Source organism: Lissotriton helveticus, chromosome 8 (assembly GCF_964261635.1).
Source record: "Lissotriton helveticus chromosome 8, aLisHel1.1, whole genome shotgun sequence".
NCBI classification, from domain to species: Eukaryota; Metazoa; Chordata; class Amphibia; order Caudata; family Salamandridae; genus Lissotriton; species Lissotriton helveticus.
This window is the reverse complement of record NC_136069.1, coordinates 1,468,848,027-1,468,867,517: the sequence shown is the minus strand read 5'-3', so window position 1 is coordinate 1,468,867,517 and position 19,491 is coordinate 1,468,848,027. Positions and strand designations below refer to the sequence as shown.

The following is a 19,491-nucleotide window of genomic DNA, read 5'->3' as shown; positions in this document are numbered from 1 at the left end:
ACCCACGTCTCCTTCAACCACACCACCGTGCTCCACTGGACCGATCACTGCTGCATCCACTTCACTTTCCGGAAACCCACCACGCACCACTACACCCAACAGATGCCGCGCCGCTGGTGGAGCAAGATCACTAAAGACCAGCTGTCCACCACCCTCGCCTGAAGCCCACCCGCAGATCCGACCGACCCAGACACTGCCGCTCGCAACCTCAAACAGTGGATTAACGACTGCGCCAACACCCATCGCCCCGCTGAAGAAGCCCTCCCACACCCACACTAGCAAGAAAGCCAGCTGGTTCACCGAAGACCTCCAGGCCTCCAAGCGAACCTGCCGAAAACCTTTAAAAAACTGGATCCGTGAACGAACACTGGAAAGCTCCACAGCCCACAAGAACGCCACCCGCAGACACCACAGCCTCATCAGATCCGCCAAAAAGACCTCCTTCAAAGACCGCCTAGACAACAACGCACACAACAGCAAAGAGCTCTTCAACATCGTGAAGGAACTCTCCAACCCCAGCTCCAACGCTTTCGACACGGTCTGCCACCCCACCTGAGAAACCTGCTCTAGCTCCCTGCCAACAAGAGGATAACTTTCAAACTCCTCACCCACGCACACAAGGCATTCCACAAAACCAGACCAATGTACCTCAACAGCCGGCTTAGCCTCTACACCTCCACCCACCAGCTCCGCTCTGCAGACCGCGCCCTCGCCACCGTCCCCCGCATCCAAAGTGTGGCAGATCATTCTCCCACCTCGCCGCCAAGACTTGGAACACCCTCCCCATTCGCCTGCGGCAGACCGAAGACCTTCTGACCTTCAAAAGACTCCTCAAGACCTGGCCCTTCGAACAGTAGCAGCCCCCCCCCCTAGCGCCTTGAGACCCTCGCAGGTATGTAGTGCACTTTACAAATGCCATGATTAATTGATTGATTGAGCACCCTTTGCCAAAAAGAGTGAGTATAAATATAAGCACCTCTGGCAGGAAAAATGCTTTGAGGGAACCTGCTCTCGGGTGCATCGATGTACTAGGACTGCCCTTAAGAAGATTCCTAGTGACTCTGGAGAAATCAAGTTGTGTAGATCTTTATTCAAGCAGGCAATTTTGGAGAGGATGTACTGCATAAGACTGGAAGCATAGGAGACACGAAGGCTAGCCTCCTAAAGGAATGATGTGTGTTCTTTTTGGGGAAAAAGTGGATTCACCCTATTTTAGAGATACTCATAATGCTATTATGGATACCCTTATTTCTGCTGAGAAGCTGGTAGCACATTTTACCAAGGTTCATGACACACCATTTTGGGTGGGTACTCCTATGTGATGTTGAAATGGGGTGAAGAAGGGGAAACAACCACTCTAACATTTGATGTGGCAGAGGTGATCACAGCCATTAAAACCAGTCTACAAAACAAGTCTCCCTGGACCGGATGGGGTCCAAAAGGATATTTTTCATGAAAACACAGACGTATAGGCTGTTTTGCTAGTTGATGTCCTGAGGAGCGCAGCTCAACTAGGTCAAGCAAAATTATGGTCCCAATAGGTAATCGTCTCTGTCTTTGAAAAGGGGATAGGACAAACCCTGGGTGTTATCGCTTCATATCTCTGATAAGACTCCGCAGCAAAAATCCTGGGAAAAGATTTTTTTAGATGGGTTGGAACTATTGGCCAAGAAAAATGTCATCCTTTCCAAAGTCCAGTTTGGGTTCCGTTAAGCACTTGGCACCACAGAACAATGTTTAAACCTTTACCTTATCATTAATGACGACACCAGGGTGAATAAGGGTTGCACCCATCTGGCCTTTATGGCCCTACCTACGGCCTTTGACCACGTTAATTGGCCAAGCTTACAGGAGATGATGATCTCCAAGGAGGTGGAAAAGCCATCTGTGCATTTTTTGAGACTGCGCACTACAAAGTCACTGCAAAAATAAGATACAGTCTGATTGGCAAGTGCTTGAAACCAATTAACATTGGGAGAGGGGTCAGGCAAAGTTGTGTCCTGGATCCTTTCCTCTTTACTTTGAATATCAATGATCTGGAGAGTTCACTCGTGGAAATTGAGGCAGACACACAGAAATTAGGGAGTAGATCAATTCCGGGTCTGCTTTATTTATAGGATTGTGTGCTAATGGTGAGAACTGCTAATGGTTTGCAGAAGCTATTAGATTCATCTCGTTCATAGACAGGCTGGATCTAACCATAAAGCTTTATAAATCATTTATCATGACTTGTGGGACTAAGAAGATATAGTTGAAAACGCACATGATCAAAGGGGTTAGGCTTGTTTGTATAGTCACACCTACAATTTTTAAGTAAAACACCTGAAAACCAGAGTTTATCAAATGCATCTTTAATCTACTTATACTTTCTTCCTTTATGCATCTATATACATTCCATGTACTTGGATCTATATATTTATTACTTTCTTTTCCAAAATATATTTAAGTATTTTTTTTTTAAAGCATATTATATGCACTGCGCTATTTCTCACCCTATATCTCTATCAATATCTTTTATCTACATATACTTCCTTCCTTTATGCATCTATAAACTTTCCATGTACTTATGGATCTATATATTTATTACTTTCTTCTAATTCAGCATATCCAATGCACTACCCTAGTTTTCACCCTATACCTCTATCAATATATCCATTACCTCCACTCTCTCATTCATCCCAAACCCCATACCACTACTATGATCACCAAAATAGCCCGTTATACACTCTCCCCATCTCTACCCCTCCTTGCACCACCTGACACCTCTTTTACTATACTGATCCCCCAAACCAAGTCTTTATCAACTCTTCCCCTCCACAGCCCTTTTTACTCATCCCAAGCCTCCCACTACTGCTATAACATCCCAAAAAAAGTCTAAATTCTTCACTCTTCTATCCCTCCACTATCCTTTTCAATCGCAATAACAGACTAACATGTCCACTTCTCAAATTCCATATTTCATTATACTAATCCTTTATGGGTTCTAGATTAGCATGCTACTCACCGAAAAAAAACACTTCAACACCAAATTAGGGGTAGCAAGCGCTATATAAATGCAAATCTTTTCCATCTTCTATCCCTCCGCGATCCTCCTCAGTCCAAAGACTGACTAATATCCACCACTGAAATAACTTTCATATTTCACTATACTAATTCACCACTAATCCTTTATGGGTTCTGGCGTAGCGTGCTATTAGCTGAAAAAGCACTTCATCACCCCATTAGGGGTAAAGAAAAAAATAATATATATATATATCTTATATCCTTCTGCTACTCTTCTCAATCCAAATAACGAACATCCACCAATCAAATTACTTTCATATTTTACTATACTAATTCAACACTAATCCTTTAATGTGTTCCAGAGTAGAGTGCTACTCCTGGAAAAAGCGTTTTGGCACCTCGTCAGGGGTAGTAAGCGCTATATAAATGCAATTACAATACAATACATACATGGGGTTTTGTTGTAATTTAAGACATCCTTCTCACAGTGTATTTAGAGATACCTTTAATCAGCCTGCCACGACATGACATTCCCTGGTCAGCCTTCACATCAGTTGAACAGGAATTCAATTCCTAACACTCCACAAAGGAACCTTGGAACACAGGTTCCACTACATCCTCATTATAACACAATAAAAACAAAAATACCATAACAATCTAATTGACACCCTCATATAAATAAATAATACAGTACATAACAAAATACAAATGGATTTAACAAACCAATCATTTACTTCATGAAACACATGCTGCTCAAAAAAATTAAATGTCAACAGACATCCGATAAAGACTACAATAATAATAATAATGCTAATAATAGCAATCTTCAGGCTGATTCTCTCACATAGTCCTGCGGATAAGTAGAAGGTCTTTGCTCTCTCCCTACACGACCTTCTCTTCTCTCACCTTCCATTGCTCTTTCACCACCAACTTTTCACACACTCTGGCATCCCAGAACCCCTACCCCCTGACTTCATTTGTCCATGGAACTAGACACATCATCTCCAGCAAGCATACATCCACTACATTCCTCACTACTCTCCACTACTGTTTTTCACACTTGCCTCCCCTGCTGATACAAAGCGACTCTGCGTCTGTTTCACTTATTTCTATTCTCCAAAACCATATACACTCATACACTTGCTTGACTTTGAACGGACCTCTAAACTTAAAAGGTCCCCTTCCTACACAACCATCTTTCACTTTGACCCAATCACCAACCTCAATATTTTAATCTTTACAGCCTTGCTAAGCAATATAAGGTTCATCACTATCTTTCAACCAAAGCAGTCCTGGCTTTGCAACCTCGCATGAATTCAAAAGGAGATCGGTCAAGTGCTTTATTTATAGTGTTGTGATTCGCCCATACAGCTTCCCGAACTGCCTCACTGACATCAGATCCACTTTGCACAGCTAAATGAATAGTACCCTTGACCATGCGATTCATCCGTTCCGTAATGCCATTTCCTTAAGGGTTATAAAAAGCAGTGCGATGATGTTTAATACCATGCATCACTAAAAATTCCTTCATTTCACAAGAAGTTAATTGAGAAATATTCTCCGTTATCAGAGTTTAAGGAAAACCTCCCTCCTAAAAATTTCCCACAAGTTTTTAATGGGACTCCTAGTAGACACATCCTTAATGAAAATGACCACCAACCACTTAGAATAAACGTCCACCAAAACTAAGGCAAACCTCAAATCTTGACCAACTCCAGCCAACGGTCCAATAAAGTCCATACACACAGGATGCCACACCTCATTAGGCTGTTGAACGTATATCATCTCAGACTGTGCACCAACCTTGAGCCTTTGTTCACTTCCCTTACAATCCTTTCTACCCATTGAGCACTTTGTACGCCAATCACAGGCCACCTGAGACAGTTTCCTTCGCTTTCCTTTGGGTCATGGTTTGACCCAAGAGACTCATGTGCCAACTGCTTAGATTTCCAGGTGGTACAAACCTGTCCCCCCTCATCAAAACACTCTTTTCACGGACAGATAATTCATCCAGGTTTTTGATAAATGGTCTCACAGAAAGAACAACTGTGCTCACTCTCCTTCCACCACTGACCACTATGTTCCACATGTCCTGCAAAATATTATCCTTAGCCATTACTTGCACCCACTCTTCTGTCGTAAAAACATCTACTCCACAATGTGCTACACCTTCCAACCATGTCAAGGGACACTCTTATTCTCTATCGATGGCAGCCTCCCCACCCACAAGCTTCCAATTAACAGACAATCGTGAAAGAGCATCATCTTGAGGATTGTGCCACCATGGAATGTGCGCAATAGAATGCATGAAATTTTTCAAGCGAGTCGCTAATATTGCCAACCTATATCAGCGGCTTATGGTCTGTCATCTTTTTAAAACTTACACCCCATAGGTATGTCCACAAATATCCCGCAGACCAAGCCACCACCAATGCCTCACGCACAATGACCGATTATTTTTTCTCAGTGTCAGTCATTGGGTGCAACGCAAAGGCCACCGTTTTTTCTACTCCTTTATGGAGTTGGTATAGAACAGCAGCCACTCCTGATGCACTAACATCAACAGTAAGAATGGTAGTAAACAATGTATAAAAAGGTACCAAAATTCCTGCAACACACACCTGTTTTATTTTATCAATCAAGTTTGTTAGTCCTCACCCCACCTAAAGGTACACCCCTTTCTCAACAAGATTTTAGCTCTTCAATTTTAGTTGCAAAGTTATCAACAAATTTGCCATAGTACTCTATCAATCCCATAAACTACCTTAACTCATCTTTGTCTTTACGTGGTAAAGCCATCTGTATAGCTTCTCAAAGATATCTTTTTGGTTTTAGTCCTCGATACTCAAACTTCTCATTGCGCAGGGTAAGACCAACATCCAACACTTTCCTAAGCAAATTCCTCAAGGCTTGGTTGGGTTGCTCAACATTAGAAAAACAACACCCAGAGTGGAGCGAGGCCCGCACGAACCCAAGAATGACATTGTTGTGAATAGAGCGTGACCTCCACGAGCACAGGAGCGAGGCCCCACTCTTGGTGTTGTTTTTCTAATGTAGAGTGTTCGGGGGGGGGCGGTTAGGGATGTTGTTTGTTATGGCATAATCTTTCTGCTTACAGACTTGTGAAGACGGATTAAACAGTTTTCTACATTTAACGCCTCTCTCATCATTGAATGGATGTGATTGACTTTTTCCCACATTGGCGACGAGGATGGGATTGTTGTGAATAGAGCGTGACCTCCACGAGCACAGGATGCAAAGTGGTCGTGGACATGTATAACACTAACTACTGGTGAAATCCAGTTGGAAGCAAACACAGGTTCAATTACCATTTCACAAAGCATTAGACTTGACTTCCTATAGGGACCTTCCTAACTCTGTGATTATTGACACTGCACTCAGATCTTGTGCACGTACCCCAAATCTTAACAAAAGACTTTTTTCACCTCATTCAAAATGTCTTCAACATTCTTTTCCTCCACTATCGGGACTTGTTTTGAAGCCCTCACATTCACAATATTATTAAGATCGTATTGATGCATCCACCCTAGAATAGGTGGTCAATTATCAGCTACATATATTTTACCTTGTGTTTCCAGTGTCTGGAACTCTATAGACAAAGTAAAATACCCCAATATGTAAATTTCTTCTTCCTGATACCCCCTGAACAAATATCTTTGGACAGCAAAATAATATGTGACCATGCTTTATAGAAAATTCCCTGGTGAAAAATGGTGTATCTTGAACCTGTTAACCGTAAGATACATTTTAGATTTTTCTATGCCAAATCACGCTTTACGTCTAGTGTTTCTCCTCAAAGAGCACCCATCATCCCCTAAACTCAAAAAGAGGTCACAAACAAACTTACGTCTCTCATTGCTTATTACTGCCACCTTTGATTTAGGCCAATCTTTGCACATGCATGCAAAATGTCCCTTGCGCACACAATTTCAGCGCTCTTTGCGGATGGCATAACATAACTGTGATATCCTGCCTTTCTTGTCATGAATGCATCTATGGTTGAGTTGTGTTTAGCCCAACACATCTCTATGGTTGGAGGAGATGTATATTCTAGAATACAAGATATAGAATGTGATATGTTCAGTTACTGCTAGCTGATGTCCTGTTTGGATGAGATTCTTTATGAGGAATAAACTTACCTTGGAAATCTCCTTTAAAGACTGAAGACTGATCTTTAAAATATTATGCTGGCGTAGTCGGCAGGATACAAACCTGAGCGGGGAAACCCAAATGGATTTCAAATCCAATATATGTGTTAGAGGCGTGTGTATCTATCAGGATGATATACTCGTATTTTGAGATGATGTGTCTCAACATAATGAGAGTCTTAGATCTGTGTTAAGTAAATTACGTGATTGTAATTTGACCATCAAAATATAAAAATGCAAGTTTGGTTTGGATTCGTTAGACTATTTAGGTCACAATGTTTCTGCTCAGGGAGTCAGACCTAAGACAAATATGATTGAGGTTATCAGGGATTTATCTTCTCTCTCTTCAAAGGAAGAGTTGATGAGTTTTTTGGGCATGATAGAATATTATGCCAAGTTTGTCAAGGGATTTTCAGATATGATCTTTAATTTGACATCGTTATTAAGGAAAGGTAAGCAATTTGTATGGACTGCAAAGTGTCAGTCAGAATTTGATGAGATTAAAGACAAATTAAGTAGTGTTCCTTTTCTTGAAAGTTTTGATCCCAAAAGAAGATCTGTATTAACAACAGATGCTAGTGAAAAAGGATTAGGTGCTGTCTTACAACAAGTTGGTCCAGTTGGAGAGAGTACGATTATGTTTCTCTCTAGGAGTTTAAGTCATGCTGAATGTAGATATTCGGTAGTAGAGCGTGAGTCATTGGCCATTTATTGGGCCATAAAGAAATTAAATAAATTCTTATGGGGTTTTGAATTTGAAGTAAGATCTGATCATAAACCTTTGGTTGAAATATTTTTTAAAAAAAGGGGGTTGGATCAGATATCTGGACGCATTTCTAGGAGGATTATTGGATTACAAGATTTCTCTTTTAATGTAAGGTATATTCCTGGAATAAATAACAGGATTGCTGACACTGTCTAGATTGGTACCTTTGGATGGTAAAATGGAGGATGTGATTGAGGAAGAGTTTGAAAGTGTTTGTACGATTGATATTGAATGTGTCTCTAAGGATAAATTGATTGAACAGGTTGAACTGGATGTGGTCATCAAAGAAGTGATGGAGTTAATGAAAAGAAGATGGAGTGATGTAGATAAGGGTTCAGTTGACACTAAGCCATTTTGGTGTGTGAGGGATGAGTTGAGTGTGGAAGAAAATATTTGGTGTAGGGGAACAAAGTTGGTACCTCCTTCTAGTTTAAGAGAAGAAATAGTGCGTTTAGCTCATCTAAGTCATCCTGGGATCACTAAAACCAAGGAGAGAGTGCGTTCTTCTTATTGTTGGCCAGGCATGGATAAAATGATAGAGAGGATCATACGTGACTGTGATGCGTGTTATATGAGCGATAAATCCAAAAGTAGAAGAATTCAACCTATGATTGTAAGAAGTTTGCCAAAAGGTCCGTGGGTTGATGTTGCTTTGGATTTAGTTGGTCCTTTGCATTGGAAGGAATCGCAAGTTTATATTTTAGTGGTCATCGACATGTTTTCTAGATGGCCAGAGGTATTTTTTTTTTAAATAACATTGACTCTAAGTGTATAATCACTTGTATTAAATCATTATTTGCTAGAGAGGGTATGCCAAAAACTTTATTAATGGACAATGGGGTGCAATTAATTTCGAAAGAGATGGAAGCATTTTTGGGTGCGTGTGATATCGTACATAAAAAATGCTCTCTTTATCATCCCGAGGGAAACGGAATGGTGGAGAGATTTAACAGAGTGATCAAAGAAGTTAGAAGTTTGTCAAAATCACGTGGTATGGATTGGAAAAATGAAATCATTAGAAAGGTAGAGCAATACAGAATTACCCCACATTCAACAACTAGGAAGATGCCTTTTGTTTTATTTATAGGAAGAGTTCCTAACACTTTACTAGAACCTTTTTGGGTAAATGAGTATGCTCAATCTAAAGGTAAAGAAGGGTTGTTTGATCATAATGATGTCATGGATAAGATGAGAAAGTAAGCTGTACGAAGGAAAATTGATTTTGACAGAAGGAATGCTGTTAAATCAACAAAGATTGATATTGGTGATTTGGTAGCCATTAAACGTCCTGGTATGGTTAAAGGTGGAGAACCCAAGTATATGGATCCCATGGTTGTCATTAAGGTTTTCTCGAATGCAATTAAAACTCAGGATCATCATGTGTGGAATCTCAATAGAGTTTTTGTTGTCAAGAAAAAAAGCAAGCTGGATGAGGAACGAGATTCACGTGTAGAGGTACAAGGTTCACGCGCAATGAAACAAGATTCACGTTTGTGTGAACATAACAGTGCTCTTCGGAAATCTTCAAGAATTGTTAAGAGTCCTTTTTATCTTAAAGATTATGTGTAAATGGTATAGTAATGTTAAGTTTTAGTTCTGCCATGTTAGATAAGGAAGGGAGATGTGTGATATTCTGCCTTTCTTGTCATTAATGCATCTATGGTTGAGTTGTGTTTAGCCCAACACATCTCTATGGTTGGAGGAGATGTATATTCTAGAATACAATATATAGAATGTGATATGTTCAGTTACTGCTAGCTGATGTCCTGTTTGGATGAGATTCTTTATGAGGAATAAACTTACCTTGGAAATCTCCTTTAAAGACTTAAGACTCATCTTTAAAATATTATAATAACTTGACTTCACTTCCGTGAAAAACAGCCCCCACATCTATTAGAGTTAAACGTATTACCAGAGGTTCTTTGTGTTTTTTGGCTTTTTTTCCTACTGCCCCCACATTACTGCTCATCTTGTCAACCTCTCATAATTTCTTTCACTTCATCTTTTTCGCCTGAAGTGGTACATGAGAGTTTGCTCATTTCTCGCATATACAATTCTGACTTCTCAACGACCTTTGCCATATCAATAGTATCCTTAAAAGTAGGATTTTTGGCTGCTAGCAGCTGCTCTTATATCTTTCTACTTTTGCACTGAACGAAGAGTTGATCACTTATTTCATATCCCATACCACCAAACTGACAACTCTTGACACAAACGATCAATCATTACTCCCACACGTTGGGGATGTGTATAAAACATGTACCTTGCCATCACCACATTAGTTTCCTTTGCAAACCTAGTACTCAGTCTAATCCTAGCCCCCTATACACATCAGCAATTATTGCACCATTACTCAGTGCTGCTGGTAAATATGTAAACATAGTTTGTACTTCAGAACACAAAGAATTCAAAAGAAATGCCTTCTTACTTGCAGTAATAAAGTCTTCATTTTCCAAACCCCCCCAAAAATTGTCAAACATGTTGATCCAGTCTTTCCACTGGATGACTGGTGCCCCTTGATACTGTAAAAAAGGCAGTGGTGCGGCATTAGCCGCTTGCTCCATGTTGGCCAAGTATTACACAACAATTAACCAGTGTCACTAATGGTGTGCAGATCACGAGATGTATGCCAGGTGTATCCGCAACCTCGCAAAATATATATATTTCATATGTATTAGTATGCTTTTTATAATATTTTTCTCCTGAATATTGTAGAAATTGTATCAACTGTGAAAAGCACGAGGCCTGGGGTGTGTGCATTCCACTTTCACATAGAAATTTCACGTAGAAATCAAATCCACTGTGAGAATCACAATGTCTGGGGTGTGCATGTCACCATATTTTCCTGAAATTTACTTTTATGATTTATCTGGTGTGCAAGTCACTGCCCCCTGCCTGCCTGAGCCGTAAAACAATGCAGAAAATGCACATTGCTCCTTTAAGAGGGCAAGGTGTGCACATCACTGTGCTGACATGCAGAAGAATGCACCCAATAGGGCTGTACAACATGCCGGGAGACATGCGCTGGAGCTATCGCTGAGCTGAGTTTCATGCTGGGGAGCTCGCACTGAGCTTGTGCTGATAGCCGCTAACAAATGGCTAACGTGCTGGACAACTGCCAAATGGTACATGCTCACAAAATCACTGACTTATCACTCCCACCAGCTGCCCCTTGCTCCCGATGCTCGCAGCAACTTTCTTTCCCCACCGAGGCTTGATAAAGCCAACACACGCAGCCACCATACGAGTCGCTGTGCTCCACCGATGGCTCGAACTTCTTACACCGGTAGCGCACACACTTTTGTTTCTTTTTTTTTTTACAATTCGAATTAGTACCTCTGAAGGGTTGTAACCAACCCGTTAACGCCATGGAGTCTTTTCCTTGAGCGCTGGGTAAAGCCAGTTTGAGTCACCCTCATGATCGTTGTCACCAGGCAGGCTGATACCCTGTAGGCCGTTAAATCATCGCCACAACTGTTGTAAATAAAGAAACCAATCTCAGAGTATATTGAGAGTTATCATTAATTGGCCAGCCATTAAATGACATTCTCCAGCCAGCCTTCAAATCAACTGACCGGGAATTCAGTTCCTAACATTCCAAAGGAACCTTGAAACATAGGTTTCACTTCATCATCAATAGGACAGGTTTCCCTTTGATGCAGATTGTAATTGGAAACATCTTTAGACGGTAAGAAGGTTGTGGTCTGAGCAGTCCAATGAAGCCTTTTTTGGTTTTCCTTCAAGTTAGTGACCAAGTCATTAGAGAACGTGCTTAGCATCAATAAAGCAAGGTGTATTTCAGTGGCAACTTATGGAGCAGGCATCTGAGGAATTAATAATGTCATCTCTATACAGAAATCTGGAAATGCTTTCTTAAAAAGGTTACTGGTGGCTCCAACTAGTTACTCAAAATCTATTTACCTTTCTAAACTTGGGGTATCTTATTTTACAGAACTACGTAAAGCTACATTCATGGATGCTTTGGCTTTCTGGTCAAAACAGAAGACCAGTTTTAATAGCTTTGTAATTTCTGATTTTTTGAAGAACAATGATGTACTGTTGTTTCCCTTGTTGCTATATGTCAAAGAGCAACGCACCACATTAGGTAAACTGAAGCTCATTAATACATCTATGAAAGAGTGTTAAGAATATCTTTCTCTGAAAATGAATGCCTCACTGTGCCCAGCTTCACCACTGGGTGCTGAATTTAGGTTGTTTCTGGTCTTTTTTCACTTCACTAGTTGTAGGGAAGTGAGGAATGGCGGGAGCGGCCGCAGGTTTGGTCTTCTGAGCCTTCACTGTTACGGTTCTGCCCACTCGGGGGTCTGTTAATTCTCGACTGAACCCTAGCACTGAACTGCTCTTGCTGTTAATTTACAATGTACATCGAGATTGGTTTGGGGTTAAATGTAGTTTTTACTTTTCTGCCAAGCCCTGTACTGAAAACTTTGATAGAGTTACACAAAATGGATCCCCTTTTAACTCAAAACAATAGTGAAAGAGAACAGTCCAAATTTACGAAGAAGATGGTGAGGGATCATCACCGTTATCAACTACATATTACATGGAACCCTACTTGAGTTTTATTCCCACTCATCAGGTTAGGTTTTTCTCACCGTTTCATTTTAATACAACATAGTACTTGGTAGGTTATCTTAAAGGTGCTCTCAAGGCATCCTTTTCTGTAAGCTACATGAGACTGAAAAAGTTGTTCTTGGTACCCGTTTTGAATGAACTTAACATGAGACAATTTAGAGCGGCAGTGTTTCATTTGTAATTGCGTTCCTCTGAATTTGTTTTTCGGTGTATACATTTATTCAGGCTGCAGTAAGGCATGATGCGATCATATGTAGATAAGATTATGGAGTATATTTTAATTGTGTATGTACTGTTTGTTTTTATATTTCTATGTATGCCTTTTGTGGCTCTTAGCTGATTAAAGAATTTTCTGACGTGTGACCCCGAGATGAGGGAATAGCCACTCATGCATACACTGAACAGACGTGCGACTAGTCCTTAACACATAAAGCTCCATTAAACAACTCTAGAAGCAGTTTCATTTTGCCCTGGCATTCATGGTGAAGGCATGTTAGTAACAGATATGTGGTTTTGACCTCCATTCTCTAAATTTGTGACAACTACAGTGTCAGAAATTGTTTCAACTGTGAATATGATTGTAACCTTTGAATCCTTATTTGACAAGCTAAAAAGCCTTAAGGACATTTTAAGTAGAGGAAGAGAGAAAAAATAACTTTGCTAAATGAACAATAAAGTCCATGTTGTGCCAATTACACGCTCAATTATTTCTGAGCCCTCATGCTTGTTCATAAGCACACTAGAAATAAGACTAGGCAGCATCAAAATACAAATACCACCAATACACTATGATTGCCATTAAACAGACAATATGGAAAATGGCATATGTTATATCTTCATTTAGAGAACAGGAAATGAGCAGTAGTGCATGAAAGTGCATACATACCATCGATGTGAGAGATTGGCAGACTGACACTATCTGAGTCACGCTGGTTCACATTGACCTGAAGCATGCTGGCTTCCTGAACAACATCTGCTGCTTTATCAGTATATGGGTGGGGGTTCGACATCAATTTAAGTAAAATCTGTCCACAGAAGAAGAAATAAACATAAACGGAGAAAAAAAGTATGTTATCCTGCCCAAAGCCCAGAGGTTTATCTAATTTCACCATTTAAATATGTGTCCTCAATACAGTCCTTTTCCCCAATGAAAATGTACATGCTTGCCAATTCTCGATCAGATATATTAAAATATTTTCAATCATTATGTGTAACACCTGGATGAGTGCATGTTAATTAAATTTTTCAAACAGGCAGTGGCTAGGGCACAGGCAAAAAAATGTAATACATACTGCACTAGAACAATTCCTATCTTTTAGCTCTGTAGGAACTGTTGGTGGCTTTTGTCATAGGAATCATTAGATTATCCTTAAAACCTGGATGAACTCAAAGGTATAATGCTGAATTTGTTGTAAATTTCCTGCTCACCAAAAAAAAAAGGGAATTGTGATTGGGCGTTCTACAGTTCACTGCTAAACCCTTCAGGTGATCAATTATGCATTCTGTCACCAGCCTTATTTAGTTTGTATGTGTAGCTGTGAGAGTGCTCCTGAGCTTTATGGACATTTGAGACCCTATGTATACAGACCACAGCACCTTGCAGCAAGGAGTGGACGTCAAGATGGCCATTCAGTTTACCAGCAGAAGACTTAATTTTGCATTAGAGGTGTCAATTAAGATAAGATCCGTTGAGATAATGAGCCTTGACGAGGTTATACATTTAAATCAGTTGTTCTATTTAGTGTCTAATCTTAACCATCTGTGATGGTGAAAGTTCTTCCAGAAGCAGCTCTTTCCTTTAACAGGACACTCCAAGCTTCTTTAAACAAACAACGCTATGTTAGTCTTATACTGCTGAAGCCATCTCTTCTTTGGTAATTCACTTTTACCTGACCTTGAAAAGACTCTGTCCTGTGAATTTAATTTCCTGGTTTGATTGCTACAGAAATAAATGAAACTACTTGCATGGTATATGTACCCAACTAACAGTGTATCTCTGCTCCCCAATGCAGAAGGTGAAGGAAGAATCGCATTGTGCCCCAGCGAGTAGAGATACACTATAGCAAACAGTGAACGGCATCGCGATCTTCTAAATAGGCTTGTTGTAAACATGCATAGATCCATATAATAAACACTTGATTGAGATTCGTTCCCATCAGGGAGTTTAGGAACTGGTCCTTCATGTATGTTTTCTAGTTCAACGCCACTGTCCTGAAGAGACCCGTGGCTTTATTCCTTGGGCTCAAAACGGCGACATTACTTCTGGCGTGTTAGGTTAGAATATGTACACATCACTGAGATTGAAATACTGTGTAATGGACCACTTTTGTGTTTATTGCCATGACACCATGGGGAGGGTGTGTGTGTGTGTGTGTGTGTGTATACACGTACACACACTTATGCACTGAGCACACTGTCACATTTTAGATTATCTGCTTTTTAAATATAAAATACAAACAAATATTACAGTATCATTGCTTTGGTCAAGGTTTCATGTTTGTAGGTTAAACAATACTGCAATTTTTTTTTTTAATGATTGTATAAAATGTAAACCTATTCTGAAATTATTCTGTTTAAGTGGTTAAAAGCAAACATTCACCTTTTCCAAAAAATGAATTACAGTTTCCTTATGAGTGTCTTCAATTGTATCCAAATGTTCCAACCACAAATCCAGTTCCTTCCATGTGTAATCAAACACTCCACTATCACGCAAAATCTGTGAAGGAAATGAAACTGGTCACAAAAATAATCTTTCATTTTAATTTCTAAAGGGTAAGTCACAGAGAACAGGTAAATGGCTTAAAAGGTGTTTCCTTGTCATTCATTAGAGTTCCCTAAGCATTTCAAACAATTACTATATATAGATACAAGAATCCACTCTACGTTTATTGTGAATCCCCAAATCCTAGCACAGCCCATAATGGTAGAAAGAGTGAAGTCTAACCTGTTGGCATCCACCACCTTTAATAATCACCATGCCATTCACCAGCACATACTGAACCCTAATTTGCACAATCTCCCCTTTTCCTCTGTCTCCAATTACAACACACCCCTTTGCCTCAAAGGATTCAGTCCCCTGGTGTGACAGAGCCATCCGTCAATCACGGGACATCGTCACTCTGGGTCTCAGATCGACATGCCCTTTAAGTCTCCATATTGTTTTTGCATCAATTCATGATTTACGCTTTCTAAATCCCTATCTAAACCTTCCCATTATGTGCCTCACTCAAAACTCCCCTTTTTTGTTAGCCTACTTTTCTATAATGCATCTGTATCTCTACTCCTAAAAGCATCCATGTTTTCCACTTCATTGGTCTGCTTGTATTTTCAATCGTTTTAATCTCACATATCCCTACTATTTTCTACATAGTCTTAAAACATAAATACCTGTGTCGTACTTTCTGCATCACCAATCACCTGACACAGCTTTTGTCTCGTGTTTTTCTGCTTCTGTGCCATTTGCCCTGTCCTCCCTGTCTAAGATCACCTAAATGCTCTCTGTTTCTGATCAATCTTTTATCTCCTCTGTCCAGAGATACCAAACCACTCTGATGTCCTGTAACGCATTGAAAAAACCTTACAAATGTTGTAAACTTTATAAGAATGTTTATCATACATTAAAAAAAAAAACACGCACCAAGAATATGGCTTGCCGACTACACAGCAATATATGATTTAAATCACAATTCCTCAAACTCTTTAAATATACTGATGTTTTCAAATGTCTACACGCCTCACAGAGGTTTCAATTTGTGCACTAAAAAAACCTGAGGTAACACAAATATCCTTATGGTGGGGCCTTTGTTTTGTATTCCCATGCTCAGTGGGTGCTTGCTCAGCAGAAAAGCAGCAGCTAAAGGCTTTGCATCCCATCTTATTATTGTGCACCCCTAACTGGTGAAGTAACCATTGAGTTTCGCCCTCTGCAGCTAAATAGGCTTCTGCATTTCTCTCCTTGCAAAAAAATTGACAATGACGTTCACAGGAGATATTACAAAAAGCTTCACAGGGACAGATACAATTAATGAAAACAGTCACTAATGTCTATGGTGAATGCAAGTCATCCGCCAAATTAGCAACTGGTCATGTACAACAAAATATTTGGTTTTGCTAAACCCTCCCGTTTCCATAAGAAAACTGTTGGCCACGTTTTAAAATAGATGGTTTTCAGTTCACTATTGTTTTAAGGCTGGGCCCTTTTGTCCTGAAGTTTTATATATGGACTTACTTTGCTCTCTTCAAACAGAGTCATAGTTCTTCCATCAGAATTACACATTATCTAACTAGTCTTCGTTCCAAATCCTAATGAAACTCTACTCTTGTTGCTAGGTATGTGTTCGTAATGGTGTTTATCTGCTGTGACCAGTTTTCATGGAGAATCTCCAAGGCACTGCACATAACAAAAAATAATAATAAATACAAGAACTGAAAAAGCTCACCTTAACAATCAGCAATTTTGTTGATGTTTTAAGTTGTGGGTGATTACTGGCAACAAACATTTTCAAAAGCAAACTGAATACAGATTTCTCTCCACAAACTTTCTTTGCATCCTGCAATAGAAATAAAATAAACATCTTAATACACTCATAGGACCCTACTAAGGTGCACATTGCCTAACTTGGCAAGTTTGTGAGGAAAAAGAATCACATATAAATCACTTGTTAAAATGCACAATTAATGGATAAAGATACCAACAAAGTGAACAAATGTTACTGGAATGAGAAAATATGAAGAACCAAATCCATAGTGCAGGTATCTTTGACAGTAGTCGAACATGATGTTATTTAGAGTTTAACACCCTTGTGACTACGTAAATGCAAATAATCACACATTACATTCAATGTAACTGTAGAAAAAACAATACAAATAACAGCAGACAGATAGCAAAAGGATGACTATTTCATGAAATTAGATCAAGTCAGCATAAAAAGGTGGGTTTTATTTCACTAGTATAATAATGATTGTCCAGGTTTTGTAAAGAGGAGAAATGAGAAGGCATTTTGCAATCAATCCTTGTGTCCAGTTAAGGTCTTCAGCCAAAGGTCAGGCTTTAACCAAACTCACACAAAGGAGTATAACTGCTTCTTTAGAGTCACTGAGGCTCACACTATAGTAGATTGAGTGCAAAATGAAATTATTTAATTTATAAATCCTTCAAAGATAACACAAATTAGCTGACGTACTTATAAAGTAAAATGTAATTAACTGAATACCACCAAAGTTAAGGAAGCCTCACATGACTGATGGCATAAGGTTTCCATGTGCTAAGTCGCCACTTTAGAAGAATGTGAAATGTTGAACGAGAGAAACCCAAAAATGAAGTTAACTGGATAAGCGGTAATTAGTTTGAAAGTGGGACTCTGCTATGTTCAGGGTTAAAGAAAGAATTAGTAGAGGACAGTAAAGGGACTTCCGCCAAAAAAACAATTAGTGTCCTGTCACTCGCCCGCTATTAAGAAGGTGGGTGAAGGAGGCCTTTCCAATTGTAAAGCTTCCCCCAGCTCTGCCAGTTGCAACATCACACAGGAAACATAAATGCCACCACTAGAAGTGTTGACAAAGTAGTCACCAAATTCTGGCAAGTCCATCTACCATCATTTTTGGATTAGATGTGACAATAGAGCTTTCACACAACTTTAGCAAAAGAGAGTGAAAAATACAGGCTTCCAAAACCTACACTACTAAAGTTTTAAACTGTATCTAATTCCTAAACCATTCTCTTACCACCTACCCAAGACTGGGTTTATTTATTATTCATACTCCAGCCTTAATATATTTGGGGCGAAGGGCTTGACTGTGGGGATAGGTTAAGGTCAAGTTTCTGTAGGGTGATATATCTGTGATTGTGGTAATATATATTTTATAGTTTATGTTTTTACTAATCATTTTTAAAAGCTCCCAGTTCAAAAAAGACCAGCAAGTAAACATTCTGGCTTTGTACAGATCAACATACAAGCTTTGGTGAAACGTTGGAACATTTCAGGGACACTTGTCCGCCTCTTCCAAACCTTCTGTCCAGTCTGCTTTTAACCAAACTGATACAGTTTAGCTCTAACAGGAAAACCTAGAGAGGATTAGGAGGAAATGTACTCGGGCAAAAAAATTAGTCAAAAATGTTTTAGTTTTAATGGACAAAAAGACAGGGGCTTAGACTGATACTGTAGGACCAGCGATAAGGTAGAGTAGAACTCAGTGTAGGAATATGCTACTTACCAGTATGCATCTGTTCTTGGCATGTAGGGCTGCTGACATTTATATCTATGCATAGATCGCCGCCTAGTGTTGGGTCCGGATGATTGCACATTGTTGTCCTGGAAGAGTCTTCGAAGTATCACGAGATAGGTGGCTCCTCCCCTGGACTACAGTGCGCATGGGCATCCACTCCATGCTCAGATTGTTTTTCGCCATTGTGGCAGAGATGGAGTATGATACCGTAAGTGATGACCATTCTTGAGAATAATTCTGAGTGCTACAGCTGCGACAGGCACTGGGGAGAAGGGCGGGCGATATAAATGTCAGCAGCCCTACATGCCAAGAACAGATGCATACTGGTAAGTTGCATATTCCGTTCGAGGCATGTGGGCTGCTGAATTTATATCTATGCATAGAATAAATAGTAGTACCCTCCTTAGCGGTGGTTGCCCGTGCCAGCTGCAGCAGTCTGAAAAAGAGTTCTGAGAACAGCCTGACCTACAGCAGCTTGCTGTTTGGAGTGTACATCCACGCAGTAGTGTTTGGTGAATGTGTGTATTGTGGTCTATGTGGCTGCTCTGCATATATCCTCTAGAGGAATGTTACCTAGGAAAGCCATGGATGCCCCTAACTTGCGTTTGGAATGTGCTCGTGGGGGAACTGTTAATGTGCGTTTAGCCTTTTGATAACAGATTTGGATGCACTTAACAATCCATCTGGCTATACCTGATTTTGAAATTGGGTTGCCTGTGCTGTGGAGAGAAG

At 40.0% G+C, this 19,491-nt stretch overlaps 1 protein-coding gene across 1 annotated transcript in view; it reads right to left on the bottom strand.

Annotated features, from left to right (window-relative positions):
- URB1 (URB1 ribosome biogenesis factor) overlaps positions 1-19,491 on the bottom strand; it is a 703,763-nt gene that overhangs the window by 370,401 nt on the left and 313,871 nt on the right. The window contains exons 15-17 of the mRNA XM_078658408.1: positions 16,974-17,084; positions 15,134-15,250; positions 13,421-13,559 (exon numbers count right to left, since the gene is read on the bottom strand). Coding sequence (XP_078514534.1) covers positions 13,421-13,559; positions 15,134-15,250; positions 16,974-17,084 — 367 coding nt within the window. The remainder of the gene's footprint in view (positions 1-13,420; positions 13,560-15,133; positions 15,251-16,973; positions 17,085-19,491) is intronic.